The sequence below is a fragment of the Limulus polyphemus genome, unplaced genomic scaffold, assembly GCF_000517525.1.
Source record: "Limulus polyphemus unplaced genomic scaffold, Limulus_polyphemus-2.1.2 Scaffold917, whole genome shotgun sequence".
In the NCBI taxonomy this organism is placed as follows: Eukaryota; Metazoa; Arthropoda; class Merostomata; order Xiphosura; family Limulidae; genus Limulus; species Limulus polyphemus.
In genome coordinates, this window is record NW_013666527.1 from 101,039 (window position 1) to 126,658 (window position 25,620).

At 29.9% G+C, this 25,620-nt stretch overlaps 1 protein-coding gene across 7 annotated transcripts in view; it reads left to right on the forward strand.

The window, feature by feature from the left end:
- Positions 1-25,620, forward strand: part of LOC106461222 (myosin heavy chain, non-muscle-like) — an 88,560-nt gene that overhangs the window by 38,268 nt on the left and 24,672 nt on the right. For all 7 annotated transcript variants that reach the window (XM_022388085.1, XM_022388083.1, XM_022388084.1 and 4 more), the window contains 25 exons: positions 623-715; positions 952-1,015; positions 2,046-2,144; positions 3,630-3,773; positions 4,492-4,706; positions 6,651-6,803; positions 7,698-7,868; positions 8,812-8,976; positions 10,616-10,730; positions 13,434-13,615; positions 13,744-13,865; positions 16,262-16,331; positions 16,922-17,082; positions 17,361-17,469; positions 17,747-17,878; positions 18,089-18,309; positions 18,912-19,026; positions 19,333-19,488; positions 19,756-19,904; positions 20,640-20,784; positions 21,465-21,677; positions 22,226-22,432; positions 23,208-23,312; positions 24,629-24,781; positions 25,235-25,402. In XM_022388085.1, the coding sequence (XP_022243793.1) occupies positions 623-715; positions 952-1,015; positions 2,046-2,144; positions 3,630-3,773; positions 4,492-4,706; positions 6,651-6,803; positions 7,698-7,868; positions 8,812-8,976; positions 10,616-10,730; positions 13,434-13,615; positions 13,744-13,865; positions 16,262-16,331; positions 16,922-17,082; positions 17,361-17,469; positions 17,747-17,878; positions 18,089-18,309; positions 18,912-19,026; positions 19,333-19,488; positions 19,756-19,904; positions 20,640-20,784; positions 21,465-21,677; positions 22,226-22,432; positions 23,208-23,312; positions 24,629-24,781; positions 25,235-25,402 (3,627 nt within the window). The remainder of the gene's footprint in view (positions 1-622; positions 716-951; positions 1,016-2,045; positions 2,145-3,629; positions 3,774-4,491; positions 4,707-6,650; positions 6,804-7,697; positions 7,869-8,811; positions 8,977-10,615; positions 10,731-13,433; positions 13,616-13,743; positions 13,866-16,261; positions 16,332-16,921; positions 17,083-17,360; positions 17,470-17,746; positions 17,879-18,088; positions 18,310-18,911; positions 19,027-19,332; positions 19,489-19,755; positions 19,905-20,639; positions 20,785-21,464; positions 21,678-22,225; positions 22,433-23,207; positions 23,313-24,628; positions 24,782-25,234; positions 25,403-25,620) is intronic.

Consider the following 25,620-nt stretch of genomic DNA (forward strand, 5'->3'; position numbering starts at 1 on the left):
ACTATTTGTTTATAAATATGTTTATACAAAATGAATATAGTTATTATGTATTCAAAAACTGAACATATTTTTGATATTGTTAGCAGTAAAAGTTAGTTTTTCCATCTTTATAATAATGAATTAATCTCCATTACCAAATTGTTAAGTGGTATAGTTGTAAGTAAAGTAGTAAAATCATAAGTTTATATTGTATCTGCTGGTTGATTTTTATTTTAATTTTCTATTGTTTTTAAGTTAGATTCATTATTTTTAATTACCCAGAAATCATGTTTACTACTTGGGTTTTGTTGTAATTTAAGAAATAACTGATTCAGTAATTTATTTAATAAAACTGCAGGTTGTTTTAGTATAGTTTTTTACTGAACTAGAAATAAAATGAAATTAAAATATTGCATTAAAATAATTTAATTGTAATTATTGGTGTAAAAGCACTGATGTGTAGAAAGAAAAACGATTTCCATATCTGTAAAGATTAAAGTGACAGAATTGTATCTTTAGAACATTATTTTGTGAAAAAGCAACGACAGTATTAAAATCAGTTATTAATCCTCTGATAAGAATGTATAAACATTTTTAGAATGGAATTTGGTACTCATCACCTCCCTTAATGTTGTCATTTTAGGGAGAACTAGAGCAACAGCTATTGCAAGCTAACCCTATCCTAGAAGCTTTTGGAAATGCCAAAACTGTGAAAAATGACAATTCTTCTAGATTTGTAAGCAGATTTTTAAGATATAGTATCATGGTTTTAAAACTTCATGCCTCGAATGTTTTTAAAAATAAAGTATAAAAACATATACTATTTCTACTAGTATGTTTCAAAAGCATTCTTTTTGCTAATCCATATCGTATTAGCTTGTAATAAGGGTAATATTTTGCACTCTAGAAAATATTGTGTAACTATTAAAAGCTCCAACAAATTTTTCATCTATTTCTGTTAACATCTTTCAGGGAAAGTTCGTCCGTATCAATTTTGATGCCTCGGGGTTCATTGCTGGTGCCAATATTGAAACATGTATCCTTTTGTGTTTTGTTGTACATTAATCTTATTGTATATTGGAAGTTGACAGTTGCTTTTCCATTGACAAAGAATCAACATTTGATACATCTGTGATAAAAAAGTTATGCTTAATACATTATCAAATCATATTGAAAACTTGCTATTTAATATAAAGACTTCTGTTAACCCAAACACAGTCATTGCATGATAATTTTAGTAGATCATAAAACATTAGTCTAAAAACTCAAATAATCTTCTAATATTTATTTGCTAAGTGTATTTTAAACACCCATTGTATATTTATATCTATGTACTGTGATAAGAGTAATATATTAAGAACTAACAGACAGAATCATTTCAGCATTTAGTGTTTACTCGCATAATTTTACAATAAAAGAATGTTAAAGAAATGCAAGCAAAATGGTTTAGATACATTTAAAATACACATAGATTCTATAAAGACTGTACAAAAATTACTTTTAAAATTTTACAGCACAAAAATTTTTCATACTTAAAAATAGTCATAGTTCTATTTTATATACTGTAAACCATGGTATCTGTCCATATGTTCATCTGTCTCCTGTTTGCAGCGGCCACTTTCTTTGCTGCATTTGAAAACCTGCACACACAGGCAAAGCTCAGCATTCACTTGTGAAATGCCAGGAGAACAGGAATGAATAACGTTGATGCCAAATTTTATTTCATATGTAGGATATTCTACACTAAATTGTTAGGAATAAAATAAACGTAATGTATAGAATAAAAAATGTAGATTTACTGTATGTTATTGTTGAGCAGCTCTTACCATGACTGAAATGCTCAACAATTACATTTTGCAATGGGTGTATAAATAGCTTAGAGCTTTGGCTCTGAGTGAAACCAAGAGTGCAACACAATTAACTTTTTTTTATTTAAAGTCCTTTAAATTGATAGATTAACTTAAACTTTTCCAATCACTGGGAATGGGTACTTTTGCTTGTAACTAATAAAATTCATTGCTTATAATGAGAATTACTTAAGAATTTTTCTTTAAGTAACTCAACAGATTTATTGGAAAAATCACGTGCCATTCGCCAGGCCAGTAATGAGCGTTCTTTTCACATTTTCTACCAACTTGTGAATGGAGCTGCACCAGAAGAACAAAGTAAGTTTATTGCAAACTTTAAGTTTTGTGTACTTAAATCTATGTGATCTGACTTTTGTATTTCTTTTCATGTGAATTTTATATAATTTTAGTAATTTTTATGACATTTTTTCTTTATGTGATAAATTAGTTAATTTTGTCATGGAAACATGTTATCACACTTAAAGAATAATGAGAAGGTAACTTCAGGATTGACGTAGATGTTGAAAGTCTTAGTGAAAAGTTAAAATAGGTCATAAATGTGTTATTCATCTGTGCTGTTCATCAAAGTAGAAAGACACTTAGAACTTCACTGACAAAGGCCTCTCTAACTATACCTCCTGCTAATTAGAAAGCATAACTTACAAAATTACATGCAGATGTAAAAAAAATTACATTAATCAAAGAGAACACCAAATAATTAAAGGCAGTACCCTATTATGTAAAACGTATTTTGTTATCAGATATACAGAGTGTAATATTTATGGTTACAACATTTCACTAGGTTAACCTGGCATCATCAGGTACAACAACTACAAGGAGAGTGAACTCTTGAGTTATATAATGCCTACTAGTTTTGTTTTGTGTATTATCGTATTTTGGGTATAATGTAGCTCAAGAGTTCACTCTTCTTGTAGTTCAAATGGCTCATATAAATAATGTTCCAATCACTTCTATATCTGATGTATCCCAGCCTGCTTAATGAGCACTGGATTGAGTGAAACATCGTCATTGGCAATGGATATGGCGAACATAATGTGGTTGGAATACTATTATTATACACTCTTCTAGTCCTTAAATCCCTAAGGGACTAGATTAAGAATGTAGTATCTTAAAAATGTAATAGGCCTACTACTAATATCTTATGACAAATGTAATTGAAAACAAGATTTGGACCAGGAACTGGACTTAATTGTGATTATAGGTTAAAATTATTTTTGTGTCACATGAATATTTTAACTTATTGTAACTAGTGATTTCCATCATGTTCATGTTTATATCTGTGTAGTTTTATTCTCTGGATATTTCTGAGTCAGTAAAGTATTATGAAAAATGAAAAGTATATACCATTTGTGTCTTACTTTTACTGATTGCACTCAGTGATTCTGGTGGATTTTCTTTTTTTAAAAACTATTTTTCTATATGTTTTTTCAATTGATCTAATACTATCCCTAAGATAAAATTGAAAGTATGTTAGTAAAGATTTGACAGGAAATAACTTTTGTATGTGTGTTTTTTTTATAAATTATACATTAATTCTGTTTTACAAAGATGACATGTCAAGACTACATGGCATTTGTTATATAACAAATACATGCATTGTAAAAATAATTGTGATGTAATTAATTGTTTTAAACTTTGTGAATCACATAAATTGTCTATACTAAAAATGTTTAGTAATTTTTTTTTCTTGATAATTAAGGTTTTCTATCAATTTGAAATATTGTCTGTCATTTTCCTAAGTACGAAGTAGTCTGTACAGTTTTGTATTTCATCATTTTATAGAAGAGTTTCTCCTTGAGGATCTTAAGAACTACACCTTTTTAACACATGGTAATGTGCCTGTCACTGGTGTTGATGACTTACAAGAGTTCAAAAATACTGTTAAGGCTATGGACATCATGGGATTTACTTCAGATGATGTCAGTGGTGAGTGTCTGGACTTTAAAATATCTCAAGTATGTGTTTTAAAAACATAAGGAAGTATTATTTGAAAGTTATTTGTTATTTTTATTTGGACAATAAAGTTAGAAAACAAACAACCTTTACTTTCTGCATAATAATAAAAATCTTAATTTCAGCCAAAGTTTCACCATTGCAGCTTCATAAGTACTAGTACATGAACTATTTGATGTGAAAATGAACATCAAGCAGTTCTTGTCCTATGAACCCTGATGAAGCCTCAACGGCAAAACATTGGCTGAAATTAAGATTTTTATTATTATTATTATGCAGAGAGTAAAGGTCTTTTTTTTAACTCTATTACCAAAATGTCTAAATCCTGCCAGTATGCACTACAAATTCTGAAAAACAGCAAAACTTTTTTTATTTTGCAGTTGTTGTAAATAAATTAGAAATTTTAATCTTGAAGGTAATTTTAAAAGTATTTGTCTTTAAAGTAATGTTTTCTAAATATTTGTGTGTATATATATGTAATACATTTATATTTCAAAAACAGATGCATTATATGATTATAAAAACAACTTAAAAGTAAAACTTGATGTTTAAACTTCAAATTAACTAATGAATCTTAGAAATAAAACTACTTCTGATAGCTTTTGAATATAAAGTATATAACATGACTTATTTTTTTAATTTATTGTTTTTGGTATATTTTGAGTGAAACACTCTTGTTTGTGCACTGCAGGTATATTTCGATTGGTATCTGCAGTGATATTGTTTGGTAACATGAAATTTAATCAAGAAAGAAACTCTGATCAGGCCACTCTACCAGAGAACACTGTTGCTCAGAAGATAAGTCACTTGCTTGGTCTCAGTGTTACAGAGATGACCAAAGCTTTTCTGAAACCTCGTCTCAAAGTTGGTAGAGATTATGTCACCAGAGCTCAGACAAAAGAACAGGTGATTATATAACTAAACATTTAAGAGAATAAATAATTAATCTTTAGCAAATGAAAAAAATTTATATATTACTAAAGTTTAACAACATTACAGATCATATAATATTATATTTCAGGCAAACAAGACATGTCAGTAAAAAAATAGGTAGTAGAAAGCAGCCTTCATGATCTAATAGTCAGGGTAGAGGTTATTGATTTGGGACATGAATATTGGTTGCTCAATTGTAGAGCATCAGCCTTAGAATAGCGACATGAGCTGAGGATTCCAGACCATGCCCAAATTATGGTAGATCTTGTAACCTTCTGATGTGTTGATTTTTGCAATCTTTAAGTGGTTGAACTCATCCCAGATAGTATTGATCTAGTTTAATAATAAATGAAATCAGATCAAACCCTCTGGGATGATTTTAAAGCAAACCAAACTGTCTGTATACATGATTGGTTCAAAATCAAGATGGTGAGTTACCTGCTTTGGAATTTAGTCATGTACTTGTTGCTTTTAAAGGTTATAATGCATTGTTTCATCAGTTGGGTACACCCTCTTAATAATATTTTCAGTTTTATATTAACCCAGTAATACCTCATGAGTTTGGACAGCTTAGGAGATTTAGGTTCATTTTAACTCTATATACTAAGCTAATAATGCAAAACTATACCAGCTGTTAACTAGGGACTGCTCTTCTTGTGACATTTAAGCTGGAATTCAGCACCAGATGTTCCATCTCAGCATGGAAAGGATTTGACCTTTGAACATATTAGCTTTACTGCTTGATCATTCCTTTTTTTCTTTTCCACATCATGTTTCTGATTGTCCTCATTCTATATACTAGGTATTTTTTACCAAGCTTTGTGATATTATGCACTATTGCATTTGATTCTTAACTTTAAACCAATAAATTTACATAGTTCATTGAATATCTCAGAATCATCCTTTTTTTCTTTTCTTCATTATTGTTCTTGTACATTCTTCCATATTGTACACTACACTAGTAAGTTAAACTGTGATGTAACCAAACATTAGATATGATTGTGATCATGGTTGTTTATGTGCTTGTAAAACTGTAATTCTTAGGTTCTAGCTGCTCATAATGATGAAAATGAGATTAATAGTCAAAGTAGCATAGAAGTAAAAACAGTATTATGTTACTTCTGTCTTTAAGCTTGAAGAAATAATAGGTTTTAAGTTACAGTTGTGTATAAAAGTAAAGATGACCTCCAAGGTCATTAGTAAGTTAGTTGAAGATCAAAAGTATTTAATCAGGCAATTGTATTAGTGAAATTCCAAAAGTATACATATTGGGTCCTACATATGTATCAAGATAAAGCTAAGGTAACAAATAAAAGTCTTGTTAGTTATTCATTATAAAAATATTTCAGTTAACTTTACACTCATGCTTGTGGTAATTAATTGTTTTTCATTTTAAGAATCTGAACTGCTGCATATAGTTTCATTTAATATCTTACAGGATATTAATTTATTTGCATACTTTCAATGATTTCAGTGCATTTTCAGTTATAAATCTGTTTTACTTAATCTACCAACAGTTCAAATAAAATATTTCCAACCCTTTATGTGAAACTGTGTACAGATAGACATAAACTCATGTTGTAAGATAAGGCATTGAAATATGGTTCCAATGTAAAGGCATACAAGTGTCCACTCTGAAGTATAAGAATTGACATACTACCAATATAAATTAAGGCACACTCACTCAGTTTGGCTAATGAACTGAGACATTAGTGGACATTATCAATATTTGATGCATATATATTTCTCTGAACATGTTCTTAAATTTTTAGATTTATAATTTACTGGTAATTTTTTGGACTAATATGAACCAGTTTTGTTCAGTTAGACATCTTTCAAATTCTTTTGATTGTTCTTCAACATTTCTGAAGTTGTTATCATTCACAAACAGCAAGTCTTGTCTCTCATTATTATAAGGTGGAATTTGCTGTAGAAGCCATTGCCAAAGCTTGCTACAAACGTATGTTTCACTGGCTAGTTCATCGTATAAATCGTTCCTTAGATAGAACAAAACGGCAAGGAGCATCTTTCATTGGAATTCTAGATATTGCTGGATTCGAAATATTTGAGGTAACCGTTAACATTCTTTAAACATCTCCATGGAGTAAAATTATTAAGTAACATAAAATGTGAATACAAGTATTAATATTACAGTTAGCATTATATATAGATTATATATTAAGTTAAATGTATATCAAAACAAACATAAATAGAATTTGGTAAATATTATTAATAATATTACAAATCTATAATATTGCATAACATCAGAATGTAGAACACAACAATTCTGGTAGTATATAGGATACTTGTCTGGCTTTGGTTATACTAAATTACAAGATTTATTTTTATTCTAGAAGTTTTATATCAACATGTAGTCTTCAAACTAAAACTTAAAGCATTTTAGCTTCTTTAGTCAGAATTTATTTAAGAGATTAATGTTTTTTGTATAATAATTTGGACTGTTTTGGAAATTTTATTTAGTTCTTTTAATAATTTATCATAACAGATTTTACCTTAAATTAATATTTACTCATTTTGTGGCAAGTTACTTAAACCATAACTATGTGTCTCAATAGTATTACATCAATTCATATTCATTTAGTATCCCATATGATCAAATTACATTTATATATATCTATAGAAATGTTTGTACTAAGTTAATGTACTGTTGAATGAAGTTATATGACTTAGAGAAAATTGTTTTTCATTACATGTAATACTTTTGATGAAATATTGGTCAATATGTATGTTCACATGTATGCACACACACCTTCACTGATGATACTCAATTAAGTATTCAAACATATTCTTTATGTTATCTTACTTAAAACTCTATTGAAGTGATATGAAAATTAAATTTGTGTGCCATACTTCATTTTGATATATAAATATCTATACATTCCTCAGGTGTGTTATGTCTTATAAACATACAATGCTTTGAAAAATAACAAATATTCTCTCTAGCTAAACTCTTTCGAGCAACTATGTATCAACTTCACCAATGAGAAACTGCAGCAGTTGTTTAATCACACCATGTTTATTTTGGAACAAGAAGAATACCAGAAGGAAGGCATACAGTGGAAGTTCATTGACTTTGGTTTAGATCTTCAGCCTACTATTGACCTCATTGAGAAGGCATGTTTAGACTTTTCACACTTTTAAATATAGTTGTTTTGATAATCTTAATTTAAAATTTGAGCTGTACATGTAACTGTAAAAGACAGTGCACTCATCTAATTATCAAATTGCCAAAGGTCAAACCAGTTTTTAGCTTTCAGAAAAATAGTAGAATTTAGAGTAGCAATAACTGTTAATTATAATATAAACATTTAGTTACATTAAGATCCTAAGATATACAGTTCTGAGTGAATTTTTCAAATATTTTAATATTAAGTAATTGCAATTAAGTAAATAGAAAGTAACAATCAAGGAAATTTCAATGATGTCACTTGTTAAATGTAGGACAGACTTGTGTATGAATGCATGAAATATAGAGGAGGAGATACATCATGTTCTAATTACACAAAAAAATCTACTGTCATTTTCTCACTGTGCATTTACACTTCAGTTTTACCTGTATTTTGGTGCATTCTTTGTGTCATGTTGAATGTTTGGTAGTTTTCAAACAGAATTATGTGGAAATATTTTGTAGCCACACTTACACTAAAACAAATACAACTTTGACTGTACATACACATTTTATATCTTTCTAAATCTGTTATCCATTTTACAGTTTTGCTTAAATAATCTCAATTGAAATGACTTATTATTCCTTATAGTAGCACATTAAATATGCTATTATATGAGATTAATATTTTGATTGTAGTTGAAATCAAACTTGAATGGAAGATTAACATGGTAGCTAGAAAGCTATTGTTATAAGAAGTTTTAGTTGATTGGTGCAAAAATGTACAGCTTTATATTGTGAGTGATGCATAATTCATATTAGTATCTTTACACTTTTTTTATTATTGCTTGTAGGATTGATATTTGAAGGTTTTCTATTTGGCCAATTAATATAGTTGCAGAATCAGTCTGTTTTGCTTACAAATAAATACAATCACTATTTTTTTCTTAGCCAATGGGAATACTTGCTCTTTTGGATGAAGAGTGCCTATTTCCTAAAGCAACAGACAAAACCCTTGTGGAGAAGATGATTCTCACACATAGTGAACACCCCAAGTTCATGAAGTCTGACTTCAGGGAGTCATCTGATTTCAGTATTTTTCATTATGCTGGAAAGGTAATGTCATGATTACTGTCTCATTAGTTGTGACTTTCCTTATAGTATATTAAGTTTTTGGATTACACATAGTAACAGTTACTTAGTATTGTTTTAATATCACAACCTTTACTTAAATGAAAAGTGTGAAAAATATAAAGTTAAATGTACAAGCTATCTCTACATCAGAAATTGCAAGCCTTCTTTGGAACTTATTAACTCATATTAGAATAAATTCAAAAACTCTTAATATATGCATAATGCATAAATATTCAAGCATGCCTGTTGCACTTTGCTGTATTTTTTTTTTCGTTCAAAATAATCTTGGTTTAAAAGGTAAAATGCATTGAAATATTTAAAAACACTGTGGATCTTTAATTGCAAAAGGAACAAGATACCAAACATACAGAGAATTAAAAAAGTGTATATTAATGCATTATTTTTACTCTTAAAAACTCACTATATTTATTCCAGAATATAAAGAGTATGGAATATTTTCTCTATAATGTCAAAAATTTGCAGCATGTCTAACATACATTTTTTATCTACAACAGGTGTCACCCTTTACATGTATGTCATACAATTTTAGGTTTATAAAGCCTTTCTCAATGGAAAGGAATCATTGTTGGCAGAAAACAGTCTTGGCAATACATCTTGCTATATTGCCTTAATTAGTAGTCAAGTCTGGTTGGAATGCAAGGCAAAGCTACTGCTTGGTAAATACATATAATAATTACACAGTAATTTATTATCATTCAGTATTGATAATTTAATCTGCTTTATTTAACATTACATGGGCAAATAAAATGTGAACAACAGAAAGTACCAATTTTCTCTGAAAGCCTTATTACTGCTTTAAGTAAGCTATATTCTTGTCACAAGGTTAGAAATAACTCCAAAACCTTTTCATTGACATTTGTTGGGTATTTTAATTTTCTTTACATGTATGTATTTCTACCTTGTGATAATATGCTTGATTGGACATCAGCGATAACATGAGTTCAGTAACATACCAATTTCCAAGCACACTTAAACTACGTTCATTGTAGGTAAAAACCTTACTCGGGTACTATACACTAATGCATAGCGACTGAAGAATATTAATTAGTATATATATTGGTAAGTTGGTTGTTACGGTTATGTATGTGTGTATTTATATTTAATCAGTTATTCATCTCAACAATTAAAATGTTCAATAAAGCTAATACTTACGTTAATGCAGTTTGTAAAGTTTTGCAAAATATGTAAATTATATATTAAAGATTTCTTTTCTTTTTTCACCAGAGGTAAAATTGAAAAGAGAATATGTGACGTAGAGGCCTAATGCTTTCTTTGATTGGGTGTACCCTGTGGACTTGCAGTTTTGCCTATTCAAGGCTCATCAGCACAGCTTGAGCCAGCAAACCAAAGAAATACCATTAGGCCTCTTATAATGGTGAAATGTATATAATATCAATGGAATTTTGAGTCCGTTATTTGATATTATATGATGGACTAACTGTTTAATGATTATGTGTGTGCATGTGTATATATATATTTCTTTCCTTTTTCACCAGAGTTGAAACTGAAAAGAGAATCTGTGATGTAGAGAACTCTAAGTCCCATATATAGAACTAGTCTTAATGGTTTTCTGTAAATTTAATGTTTTTTGTACCACTAGGTGGACTACCTTGCTAATCAGTGGCTAATGAAGAACATGGACCCCTTGAATGAGAATGTTGTCTCATTACTACAAAGTTCTCAAGACTCATTCATCACTCAAATTTGGAAAGATGGTAGGTGAAAGGGAGTACAGATTAATTAGCTAGCTTACAGAATTATGGAAAATGTAGATGTTTCTTGTAACCTGTGAATGGCATCAAAGAAGTTTGCTAATTTAAATTGTAGTGGAAAGAACTTTCAGTTGCATTCTTCCATAATTAGGAAGATTGTCATTATTTAGGTATGCATGTGGTTAGTGACATCCTTCTAAACTGGATCTCTAATGCAGATGAAATTTACACACCACATAATTTCCATAAGGCTTATACCTACGTGATCCACTTTCTTTGTCATGACCTCCTGGAATAGAATCATGTTTATTTTGAGGGGCAGTACAGGGACTCGTACAAGTTAGTGTGATTCTCAGGTTTATCTGCCTTGAATGCATATAATGGGTATCACTATTATTCTTGGTATTATATAGGGTTTGTAGGATACTGTACTTAACACTCTGGTCTGACCTAACAGTATGGTATCATCATTATTTTCACTCTTGTCTTTGTCCAGCATTGATGTGGTTTTTATCTGCTCCAACAACTAGTTGCAGTCACTTAACACAGAATATAAAAACCACCCAGTTAATAGGTAAAGCCCCAACACACCTTTTCATTATATAAATGAAGATGTATGTTTAATTTAACACACTTTTTTAATTGTCTGTGTTCATTTCATTCTTTGCAAGACATTTACAAAACCTTTTCTTTTGCTAATACTTGATTATTTTTTCATCAAATGTCAATAACCTAAAAAGCATAGACTAAGTTATTAAGATACATTTTGGTTTTGTGATCAAAAGATTTGTGTGGTATGAATATTATCTTGAACATGCTCTTTTTTCTGTTTATCTCATTATTTCTTTAATGTTTAGAAACTGTGATCAAGGAAGGGCAATTGTTAAGGCCTTGTAAAACTTGTGTTGGAGAGAAGAAAGCTTTGATCAAGTAGAGACTTGATTTGAAAGTACAGCAAGGACTGGAATGAGGCCTTTCATGGACTAAGAACTTTAATGATGTAGTTATGACGGTGATATGAAATAGGTGAACCCACCTGTATTTAAGTAGATGGCCACTGAGGATTAGAACTATTTCCTCAAATATTTCAATCTAGTCGTTGCTTTGAATGGATGAACTCGGGTACTTGACATGCAATCTTTGATGCTCAGTCTTGATGGTCTGGCATTTAATGCCTTAGAGCTTTAGGTTGAGAACTGAGTCAATTACTGGGGTGTAGTTATCAACGAGTTGTACTGCAAATTTTACCCTAAGTTTAAAGCTTGAAGTTTAGAGCCCCAGCAAAACTTTGCCACTTATGTATGATAGTATTTTAGAAAATGTCTCCTGGTGATGCTGGTGAGATAAATTTATCGAGGGTCTTGCAACTAAACCCATGCATTACCTCTTGAGTTTCAGGAACGTCTGCAATGGAGAGTTTCTGTGACAAAGTGGGTCGAACTGATTCTAGTAACTCCTATGTTGAAGCAAATGAAGAAACTAGCAGCAATACCACCTGTTGCTTTGGACTCAGCTCTAAAACAGTCTTCAAAATCTATGGCAGTGCCCATGTTTCAATAGATCCACCAATCACCAACTCCACTATGCCATATACCAAAATGTGTCATGGTGCAGCTGACCTGGTTCCAGATGGGAGAATAGGGCAATCTAAGGCCTACTTGTCATGACTGCACTGACAAGTGCAGCAGAAGTTGGACTTGTGAAGATACTAGGGTAGTTAGAGAAAGAATCCTGTCCTTAAATGTGGATTATTTGGTCAAAACTCCTGCATCATCTATTGAATGGCATTACAAACAAAAATCTGAAAACATTTCACACTTTGGGTATTCAAGAAATTAGAAAATAATTGTGGTATGAGCAACAGCCATTTCTTTATAATAGATTGTTTGTTTTGAATTTCATGCAAAGCTATACAAGGCCTATTTGTGTTAGCCATCCATAATATAGCAGTGAAAGACTAGAGATAAGGCTGATAGTCATTGCCAGCATGTTTGGTGGGGCAAGGATTTTAACCCGTGACTCTCAGATTGCAAGTCAAGCTTCCTAACTACCTAGTCATGCCACGCCATTTATAATAAAATACAATTTTATATGGTACTCTCCTCATAACAAGAACACGACTTGCATTAAGGAATTTCTGAAAACCATCTAGCAGAAAACCCATGTAGTCACTTCCGTGTCTACAAATGAACTATATTTCTTGCTTCATATTTTAAGTTTGTGTTATCATAACTTGTGTACTTGTATAAATATATGTTTATAATCTACCAATATACTTTAGATAACTTTTCATAATGTTCTGTTTTATTCCTATAATATATCAAATTATCTAAATCAAAACAAACTATATTTCTGTAAAGTGATGGTACTATCTTATAATCAAAACATATCTCCTGTGCCTATATATATATATATATACATACACACACACAGAGGTTGGTGAAAATGCATAGGAACTGGAGAAATGAAAGTTGTTTCAGAGACAGCTTTAATTTAATTAATTAATTTTTTATGCTTGAAATTTTGTTTCTCCACATTTTATAAAATGGTAGTTATACCAATGGTACTGTATTGCAGGATTTTGCATTTGATGTGCCTAGAACATTATATACATTGTTTCATTCTTATATTCAGTTGTTTTTATTGTAAATCCTTTTTCAGATATTTTGTCTGGTCATTTTTTAAAGATTTAAATTTTTCCTCTAGCTGAAATTGTTGGAATGGGGGCTACTACAATGTGTGACACAGTGTTTGGAGCACGAACGAGGAAGGGGATGTTTCGAACAGTTGCCCAGCTTTACAAAGACCAACTGTCTAAACTTATGGTGACTCTGAGAAATACTAACCCTAATTTTGTTCGTTGCATCATTCCTAATCATGACAAAAAAGTAAGTGTATTCTTGTTCAATACGCTTTACTTTATAAAGAATAAACTCCCTTATAATTTCAAAACAGTGTAACCTCTTTTAATAATTGTGTTGCATTTTGATATTTGTTACATACAAATTTTTTCTAGCCTGGGAAGATAGATTCTCTCTTAGTTCTGGATCAGTTACGATGCAATGGAGTACTTGAAGGAATCAGAATCTGTCGCCAGGGCTTTCCTAATAGAATCCCCTTCCAAGAATTTCGTCAAAGGTAAAAACAAAAGATAATTCTTCAGACTGTTTTAACTGAATGTTTATGGGGTTGGTCCAATGACCAATCCCATATTGGAGAAGAAATGTTGACTATGATTCCAAATTCAATATGTGTATCTACATGAAATATGGCAAGCTTTTAGTAAGATGTCCAAGTCTATACAAATGTACAAATCAAATGGGTTACAAAAATTATTTGTACTCAAGTGGTGTTCATATGAAAAATAAAAAGTACTTCCATCATAAAGTTTGCATATTGCATTTGCATAACCTATACGACCTCCAAAATGCATAGAGGCAGCTTTTTTTCAGTATCCCTGTATAATGTATCTGGTAATTACCCTTCTCTATCACAGTGTTGCTAAGTTAGTAATATAGGGTGAAATGAATAATTGATAACTTTGAAATCAAATATACACCATGTTGCATGGCACTGTGTAAGAGGTTGTGGGATGTGCACTTTGACACCCCAGCCATGAACATTGGATTAAATTGCATACTTATTTTAAAAACTAGTAAACAATTACTAGAAATTACTTTCGTTTTAGTGTTAAGTTTGGTGAGATACACAGGTTCAGGTACTCATGTTTTAGTGGTGAGTCAGGTGAATGTTAAATAGATAAGTCCAAAATTTGTAATATACAGTAATGTTTAAATTGTTTATTCAAAAAGAATCAAGTTGCTTAAAGTTAGATAGCAAATATTTTTCATCTGTGATGTGTAATATTGTAACACTAAGTGGTTTTGGTAAATTTTAAAATGTAATAAATGTGTTTATTTTAATTTTATCTGCAAAACAATGTCTGCTACCACTTTTTTTTGTTAAAATATTGGTTATAATAGCAGTAAAGACTAAATTATATAATTGGCTTGATGTAGATGCAAATATAATTGAATTATTTTCACTTAATTGTTAGACTCATCTAAAATATCCACCTTTGCCTTTTTGTGGTATAAACATATTGCTACAGCTATGTGACCTTATGTGTCATCATAGATTTCACATGGTTTGTCAATTTCAACCACATCAATTCCAGTGTAGGTGATAAGTCTGTGATTGTTGTAGTCAATCCATGTTTTGGAGAACACTTCATTGTTTCTTTCCTTTGGTGTAGCTGCAGCATTGTTTAGATGTATACTTTGTATCGTTGTCCTATTTGAAAATGAAACATTGGTCAATAAATCCAACACTAAAGGGTTCATTGTATCTGGAATTCTGTAAATGTTTCATGTTCTGTTTGCAGCAATTTAACATCAAACAATGATCTCTCCATCTCTGTAGGTAACTTATTTTAAAAACTAGTAAACAATTACTAGAAATTATTTATGTATAAGATTTGTATTAACAGATAAGTTATAAAGTTTTACTGAAGAAAAAGATGTTTGAACTTTATTTAGGAGGTTTTTGAGATTACACAAACGAAATTTGAGGTTTTTTAGATAAAGAAAAGCATTTCTAATCCTAACATGAAAATCAATTTTCACTCATAGCAGTCAAAACTTTGATTCCATATCATATATTCATGGAGAAATTTTTAGTGAAAATGATTCATTCAAAATTCTGATTTTTTTTTTGTCTAAAAATGGCTTAATGTTTACTGAAAGCTTGCAAAATTTTGTGAAGATACACAAAATATATTAGAAGTATGAAAGTTCTAAAGGTCAATATGGGGTCAATTTTTAGGTTGAACCAACTGAGCTCATAGTGAGACAGTTAAAGTACATTTTGGTCACTTTGATTAATGTAATGTTTTAAGTGAAAATAATTAACCTATGATTGTATTTGTAGCATTTCATTAAGTTATTTTTTATTTCTACTTTAACCTATCAATTTGATTATAAGTATGTTTACTTTTCATATTATTTCCAAAAATGTGTCTGCTTCCAAACCTTTGAATGGAATTATATTCAAATAATAAACTTGATATTGAAGCTCTATATTTTTGATAAGATTTCTAGAATGCCATCAGTGTTTTATCAATATAAGTAAAGAGTTCAAAGTGATAGAATATTTTATACTTCTAACGTTTAAAAATACACTTTATACAAAACATCAAGCTAATGTATTTTAATATACATATATTCAACTCTACATCAAAGGTTTGAAGGACAGCTAGCAATATCTCTAGTAATGTAAGTTCTTAAATTTTATCTACATGATGTTATTGTTTGCATTGACAAAGAAATTGTACCAGATCATAAAAATTATACACTCATCTTTGGTTTAAAAAATTCTTCATACATCATCATGTTTAGTAATATCAGCCAGTATATATGCTTTTACATGTTCTAATAAATCATATAGATTTTATATATATAATTATATTTAAGCTTGTTATTGGTAAAGCACTTTGAAAAAAAAACTTATGCAAGATATTTCTGATTTATATATAGGTATGAATTGCTGACACCAAATGTTATTCCAAAAGGTTTTATGGATGGTAAACTTGCTTGTGAAAAAATGGTAAGATGTCCTGAGAGTAAGATGTTCATTTTGAATAAAGACAGTAAAAAAAAATAGTAAAAACAAATAATTATGCTTATAAAATTCAAGTAGTAAGTTAGAATTTTGTTGACTTTCTTCAAATAAAATAAATATTGTATAGATAATTTGAATTCAGTAGAATAGCACTTTGACCAACTTTTTATGAGACTCTTTTTAGATCAGAATATTTTGCTTAACTGAAATATTTCTATTTATGTTTACATTCAAATTGATATATCATTTGCATTAAGTGAATCATACACTTTGTTACTATCTTGCTACCATGTTTTATCACTGTTTGTAACTGGAACTTGGCCTCGTTGTTTTATGTTTCGTATCTAAAGATTCACAAAATTACATTTTTATTTAGTTGCTTGGCCTAAGCATTTATGTTTTCTATGTTCCAAAGTCTTAAAGCTTTAGCTTTTTACTTTCAGTGTTATGTTTGTGCCATAATTTTTGTGTAAATACCATTGTTTTGTATTGATATCTACATACTTTTCAATAATGTTCCTAAACTGTTGGCTTGCTCTTCAGTCTAAGCATTTATATTGTTGTTTTATTTTCAGATACATGCACTTGACCTTGACCCTAATCTTTATAGGATTGGTCAGGGTAAGGTTTTCTTCAGAGCAGGTGTACTGGCACATTTGGAGGAAGAACGTGACATGAAGATATCTGACCTCCTAATCCAGTTTCAATCTTTTTGTCGTGGATATGTAGCTCGAAGGTAAAATTTACTAAATGTTTAAATTGATTCCAAGATAATAATGGAAAGTATTTTTGTAATGTATTTCAGACCCAAAATATTTATTTGCGCAAAGCACCTGTAAAACTTTGCAAACCCAGAGATGGTTCATTTAATGTTCAACATCATCTGAACTTTATGTTTATTGTGAGGATTATACATTTTCAGTAATTTAACTTCATATCTTATAAAAGCTATTAGGTTATAGAATACTAATTCAGCTGGTAATAAAGTCTAGCTTGTTTTTGTAAAATATTTAGAAACTATCAGAGACGGCTCCAACAACTCAATGCTGTGAGGATTTTACAGAGAAACTGTGCTTCATACTTGAAGCTAAGAGATTGGCCCTGGTGGAGATTGTACACAAAGGTTAGTTACTGTGATATTTTGTTTACACTAATATAACAGATTGATAAATATTCTAAAAACTGATGGTGAACTTTTCTATGCGAAATAAATTAGGTAGGAAGCATCACATAGTGTTAATTGTTGATGCAGTTGAAATGTTGTATTCAACCATTAAAAATGAAAGCTGAAAATATCCTGCTTTTTTCCTGTTTAGGTCTAAAACATTCTGTATCAGTACTTAAAGGTTTAAGAATTTACTTTTCCACAGTGTATGATTAACATAATTGTCTTTAAACAGGTCAAGCCTCTCCTACAAGTTACTAAACAAGAAGAAAAGTTAAATGCAAAGGAAGAAGAACTCAGAGACATAAAAGAAAAAATGGAAAAAGCAGAGCAGCAAGCTACAGAGCTTGATAAAAGGTTCCAACAAGTAAGTACTGATGAACATCTATATCCTACATGATGTGATTTAATGATTCAGAATATATTATAAATAGGGTTTTATTATTGTGATGTGGATTTTTTGTCATATGTGACCAAAGCAGTCAGTTTTGTACAGGTTGTTAAGTTCACATGAGATTATAAAAAGATGTAATTTACTTGTTGATCATTTATTATAAATGATTAAATTATTATGAAGCTGATAGTGGAAAAGAACACGCTGACAGAACAACTACAGGCAGAAACAGAGCTGTGTGCTGAGGCTGAAGAGAGTCGTCTTCGTCTCCTGGAAAGAAAGCAAGAGTTGGAAGAAATCCTGCATGATCTGGAAACACGTATTGAAGAAGAAGAAAGTAGAAGCTTAAATCTGTCATCAGAGAGAAAGAAAATGCAACAAACAATTCAAGATTTGGAAGAACAGTAAGATTTTCATGATTAAAGTAACTTTTAATATTGATTTTTGCTACATGGTTATATAGAATAGTACCTAACGTGTAGGTTTTATTTAAAGATTTTTTTTTTTCATTTGGAGCAATAGGTTATTGTAAAAACCAAAGTTTTAGTGTTTCTTAAGCTAGTTTGATTTCAAATTTTAGTGAAGTCAAAATATTTTAAGAATTTATCATATTGATAGCCACAAATTTACTATATATCTTTTGATATATAGTAGTATTTTTTAATGAAGGGAGAAATTAAAGCTGCACTTCATACATGGATAATTTATGCTGGATACAAGTTAGGTTTTGTAGGGAAAACATGAAAAGGTTTTTTGAAATGAGAAGATGATAAAAGACTTTAAGCATCCTGTACATTTTCCTGATCACATTTCACTATGTAAGTAAACAATCTATAGATGGGACAAAAAGTTACAAAACAGCTAGTTCCTATTTACTTGTTCACTGTTTTTGTGTCAAGTGACGTAGATTGCACACTTTCATTGTTTCTCAGTTCTTTATTTAATTTTTTTCTTTAATGTTTGTTTATGTATTACTATTATTAGAGTGATTTTGTTTTCTAACTAGGTTAGAAGAAGAGGAAGGTGCACGCCAGAAGCTCCAGTTGGAGAAAGCTAGCCTTGATAATAAATTTAAAAAACTCGAAGAAGATTATGCTGTTATGGAAGACACTAACCAAAAGGTTTACTGTGTGTTTTTATACTGCATATTAAAACATTATGTAGTCTTGTATAAGATGTTTGACGTAACAGTTGATATTGCTTTGAAGTAATTATTGATGTTTAGATTAGAGATGTGTAAGATAAGTAGTTTGTTTATTTCATCTAACACAGTAAGGGAGCTATAACATCAGTATTTATAATTTTATTAAAATAAGTTATTCATTCTGTATTATGCACACACTGATTAAGTTAAAAGTAACCAGCAATAGGCAGAATGTCTAAATTGTTAATTTGATGATGATATAGTTTATTTTTGGAATTTTTAGCTTGTCAAGGAAAAGAAAATTCTTGAGGAGCATCAGGCAGACTTGGCTCAAATTTTAGCTGAGGAGGAAGAGAAATCTAAACACTTAGGAAAGCTGAAGGCCAAGTATGAATCCAACATCTCTGAACTAGAAGAACGTCTTCATAAAGAACAGCATGTGAGATATCCATTTCAAATTTGTGAACTTTTTTTTTGTGTGTGTCATTTTTAAACTTTGTAATATTATTATAATAAAATATTCTGTTTTATATATTTATTCATATCATAAAAATATTTCTTAAGTATTTTTTCATTCATGTATACTTTAACACTATACAATGTTTCAAACTGTGAAAGTGACATTTGCAGTTTGTTTTGTCTTCACTTTTAAGAAATACCAAAATTTTATTTTTGATGGCTATTATAAATCATTGATATTTATTAGGTCAGGCAAGAGATGGAACGAGTGAAACGAAGATTAGAAACAGAGCTAAATGATGTCAAAGAGCAGTTGAATGAAAAAAAAATTGAAGTTGAAGAAATACAAAATCAACTTGTCAAGAAAGAGGAAGAGTTGAACCAATCACTTGTCAGGTGCTAAAAGTTTGCTTTATTATTTATCTAATGTTATATCCATATGCACTGTTTTATAACTTAAACATAAAACTTACATATTTTGACAGTTATTAAAATGATAAAAATCATACAACCCAAATGCTTTTGAAAAGTGAACCTTTCTTCTTAAGGGGTAAACTGAAGAAGAAAAGCCCACCTTTCGAAAGTGCTCGGGTTATAGGGTTTTTATTCTTTTACATTAACACTTCTTGAACCTACGTGTTGTTCCAACATCTTGACAGTTATTAAGATAGCACTTATCAGCTGCGACAGACAAGTTTTAACAACTATTATTATTTTAGTGCTTGTCAGTTACAATAAAGAAGTGTAGATGGTTATCATTATTTTGATGTAACAAGCAAATCTTGATAGTTTCATTGGCTTAATGGTTGTCATCTCTAATTTAGAAATTTATAACATTTTTATTGTTTTGTTGCTAATCATCTGCAACAGACAAATCTTAAATATTGTTTATTGAATATATTTTATCAGGTCTCTATATAAACCTATTTTGTTTCAAAGTACTCTGTTTTATAGTTTTCACATGTTAAATTAATTATCGTACTATGATGCATCATACATTTGTTTAAACTGGCTGTGATGTGTACTCTGTTTTAATTCATTTTATTCAAACCTTTGAATATGTTATGTTGGTATAAGACATTTGTCATATTTAAATGTCATTTTACTACCATAGAATATATTAATTTTTAGGTGTGATGAGGAAGCTGCAGCCAAGGCTCAAGCTCAGAAGGCCCTTCGTGAGATAGAGAATCAGTTGACAGAATTGCAGGAAGATCTTGATGCTGAGAAGGTAGCAAGGACAAAGGCAGAAAGAGAGAAGAGAGATCTAAATGAGGTGATTTATTTTTGTAAATAAATGTTTTCTACACACTGTTGAAAGACTGCCGGATGAGTTGTACTTTTTTCATTTTCACTGATATGTAAAAGAAATTAACAGCTTATATTTTGCTTTTGTGTGATATTTTTGCATCATAAATATTAATAAGAGGTCTCAGAACACAGACACCAAAATCTTAGCAATAATTGAAGAAATTTGACGTATGTGAGTTTGGTCATAAATCATATTGTAACTCTTCTTTTTACTTCAGTGCAGAGGTGTTACAAAGTGCTTAAAAGATTTAGGGCTCAGGCCCATAGGCGTTATAATTTTTGTCATTTCAGTATGATATCAATCATGGTTTCCTTTTCTGATATTTCAAGACACCTACTGGGGATTCAGGGCACTGTCAGATGGAATCAGGACACAAGCCCTGTGTGACAATGCCTAACAATGCCTGTGCTTCAGTGTTATTAAAATATTTATATTTTTGTTAAAAAATGAACAATGATATTTATTCCTATGGTTATTTTATTTTGAAGGTAAACAAAAAAGTTATATTTACATTTTAATTTATTTACTTGCAACATAATAAGCAAATACAGTGTATAGCATATTGTATAATATATTTTCATAAAAAAAAACTTAGTATCACAGTACTAGTGTTATATTTTATGGAACTTTCCTATTGTTTTAAGGAACTAGAAGCTTTGAAAAATGAACTGTTAGACTCCCTTGATACCACTGCTGCTCAGCAGGACCTACGAACAAAAAGGGAACAAGAGGTAGTAATGCTGAAAAAAACTATTGAGGAAGAAGCTTCTGCTCATGCCAGCCAAATTACTGAACTTCGGCAAAAGCACATCCAAGCTATTCAGGAACTTAATAATCAGTTGGAGGCAGCAAGAAAGGTGAGTCATCTAGTATTATTGGCTTTCTAAACTGAATTATGTGCATAATGATAGGCCTTCAGAGATGGTAAGTAATGCTAATTGTCATAGTCTAGGTTACTCTTTTTGATATAGTTGGTCTTCTCTTCATGCATTATGTGTTTTTAATCATCCTAGTGTGAATCATCTGTGATATGAGGACCCTTACCATGTTTTTTGTGTTTCCTAGTCTCATCTTTACTTTAATTAATTTTTTCTAACAAAGAATTGTGCAGCTTTATTGATTCCATAAAAAGAACGTTCTATGAGATTTATGGAGTTTTACTTTATGCAGTTAAAACCCACTTCAGACTATTTATTTGATAAACATAGACAAAATTGTGCTCATTATTTCTATGTTAAAAAGAATTAATAATAAGGTAGAATGTTTGTTTAAAATATAAGACACAACAATATATATATATATATATAAAGTACATAGACGTTTAATCCCTCCAATTCATGTGAAACAAAAAAAAAAATGTGTAAGTTCAAAACTTAATAAAATTTAGCTACTGTTTTCATTTTAGGCTAAAGCAGGTCTTGAAAAAATTAAAGCTAATTTAGAAGGGGAGAACTCGAACATTACCAGTGAGTTAAAAACATTAGCAGCAGCACGACAGGAATCTGAAAGAAAAAAGAAACAGTTGGAAAACAATGTGCAAGAAATGGCAGTGAAAGTGACAGATTTGGAACAAAACAAAGCTGAGATTATTGAGCGTGTTCAAAAACTCCAAGTAAGTTTTTCCTGTAAAGTATCATAAAAAGCATTTAATTTCTTGAGAACAATCTAAAACATGTAAGCTGCCCAATAAAGTTTACAGAATGTTAAGATGTTCAAACTGGGTTTTCTTATTAGTAGAAATGATTCCTATTGGAAAATTTTCAGTAATATTGTTGTCTTAAATAGACCAGTGTTAATAATATATAAAAGTCGATGTATGCTGAACATGAAGAATATAGAGTTTCAGTTGTAGGATTTTGTCAATGATAGAAAAAAAAGTGTGAAAAATCTTTTTGGAATAATTTTTAACTTTATGTTTATCTTTAGGTAATAGGTCAGTCCATAGAACTTGTAGAAAAATTGTGTAAGATAAGTTCATCTGTATAATACAAAAAAAAAAGATTTTTTCAAGTATCACAATTTTTTTTCTTTTATTAAACTTTAAACTAAGTTTATGGAAAATCATAAAAATGAGAAACTATAATCCAAACACTTTTGAACGTTTGCCCTTGATGAAGGAAGGACTACCTTTCTAAAGCACCCAGGTTATAATTTTTTTTTTTGTTGTTGCATTTATTTATTTTTTCTTAAACCTGTGTTTTCTTATGGTAAATCATCTACACTAAATAATTTATGCTATAATTTGCTTAATTTACTTGCCTTTGAATTCCATGTAAAAAAAAGCTAAATCATCAAAATAAGTAATCTTGACAAGTTTGGTCTACGATAAATTATGATTTATAAGCATTTTCTAGTTTCTAGTAACAATAAGATTAATCTTTTGATAGGCTGAGCTTGAAGCTGTTAATTGTCAGTTAGAAGAGACTGAGACTCGAGCTAATCAAGCAACCAAATATACCAGCACCCTTGAAAGTCAACTTTCTGAAACACAGGTTATTAGCAGCATTTATTTTTGTTGTCTTCTGAAAACTATTTCAAAGTCATTTCACTGGAATTTATGAAGATAATAAGCATTGCTTATAAAGGATAATTATTTCACCGTTACTAAATGTTTTTAATTACTTAATTTTTTTAGACAGCCACCAGTTGATTTTGTATGTTATGACAGATATCTGTTTGACTAGAAGTGTATGAACTTAATTTTTTTTTTTTAACTTAGGAGACTTTATTTGATAAATGGCTCATTAGTGACCCAACAGTAAGCTTAAGGGTTTATAATTCTGAAATTGGGGATTCAGTCTTTGTGTTTAACTACATAGAAACAATTTTTCAAAATTCTTTTTTGGTATATTTTGATGCAAGCACAGTATTGCATGTTCTTAGTAGATCTAAACTTCCTCATACAACTAAAATGTTTAATTGTTGGTTAGCTATGAATAATTGTACATTGTAGACTTTTATTTTGGGTTTAATTATATTTATGATAGTTGTAAGTTATACAGAAGATTGTTTATGATTAATGGTAATAATTTTAATATCAAAACATTTTGCCTTATCTGTCCTCATGGCCTGTGATTACACAAATTAAAATCTTGGTGTTGTTGAAATTCAGTAGAAGTGTGGTGATTTGCAAATGTATATGGCACCAATACTGACCCCTTCTGGGAGAGGGTACAATACAGGACTTTCAAATATTAAGTTGTTCTATTGCATTATATAAAAGCTGGTAAGTTACAAATTTTAGAATTTTGAAGAAAGGAATATTTGTAGTTTGAACTGTATCAGTTTAGAAAAGAAAAGCATTATCCTGAAAGGACAAAACAGACTACGGCTACTTCAAGATTGGCTACCAATAAAAAAGAAGTTTGTTAATGAAAAAACTAAATTTTATGAAAATTATACAAAATGACAACAACCAAAGGTGAATCTGCAACCTGAAATAATCAGTTCTGTATAACTTTGTCTATAGTAGTTCAAGCTATTCTCTTGCTAGTAATATAATAGTAAAAATTAGCCATGAATGGATTGCAGCAATTGAGGTTTAGAAAACATTTAATACATATAAATTCCCTGATGGTTTAAGCTAGCTAGCTGGTCTTTTAAATGAAATAAATTTTTCAATTTTTATTATAAGTTTGCACATTTGACTCTATCTATTATTAAAATTATATATATATCCCTACTCTAGTTATTAAGTCATGAGTCAGTGTAGTGTCAGTTAATAATCAGTTGGTGACTGATCCTTTCTTATTAGTACTACATTGATGATGAAAAGGTTCTTTTCTTGTTGTTATTTTTTGACTACTAGGAAATTCTTCAAGAAGAAACCAAACTGAAGCTAGCCCTGAGCTCTAAGCTTAGACAGTTGGAAAATGATTATGAAAATTTGCAAGAGCAGTTGGAGACTGAAGAAGAAGCAAAAAGAAACTTAGAAAAACAGTTATCAAATTTAACCACCCAAGTAAGTCAAATATATTACTGATGTAATGAAAGAGAGAAAATTTTTGTGGAATTATCTCAGTGATTTGTAATTGGTTTAACCTGAAAAAAAATATAGAGGAATCGATTTAAGAGGAACTAAATGAAGTATTTATGATATGGTGAATAAATCTGAAACAAATTGGGTAAATATCATCTAAATATTTCATCTTTTGAGAATGTTTTACACTAAAATATAATTCATCACTTTAACTATATTGGAAACAGATCCTTCTTTATCTTGGTAAGTACATTAAGTTTTTATTATAATTTTATTGATATATAGTTATATTTAATGTGTCAAAATTCAAATATTTGATAAATACTTGAAACAATTATTGATAGCCAGTTCTTTTGCTAGTCATTGTCACTTGTTAGCATTATCTTCCACAGAGAATAACATACATTAAAGTATTTTATTTATGATTAACAACAGGTTCATGAGTTAAAGAAAAAAGTTGATGAAAGTGATGAACAAACTAATGCTTTAGAAGACCAGAAAAAAAAATTGATGAGAGATCTAGAGTCCATGCAGCATCAGTTAGAAGAGGTTCAAGCCTTCAATGACAAGTTGGAGAAATCCAAGAAAAATCTCCAATCAGAGGTTTGCACATGTTATTATGCTCAAAACTGCTCAGATAAATGAGTCATGATTAATACTTAGAGAATGCTTTGTGGTGAAAAACATTTGAATTTAAAGAAACTCATACCTGTTAACCCTTTTGAGACGAGTCATAGGTGAAAGGCCATGTCATCTCGCTTGTTGACTTGCATTCAAAATTTTATTGAACTACTATTTCATGAATTTATGTCAGTAAGTTT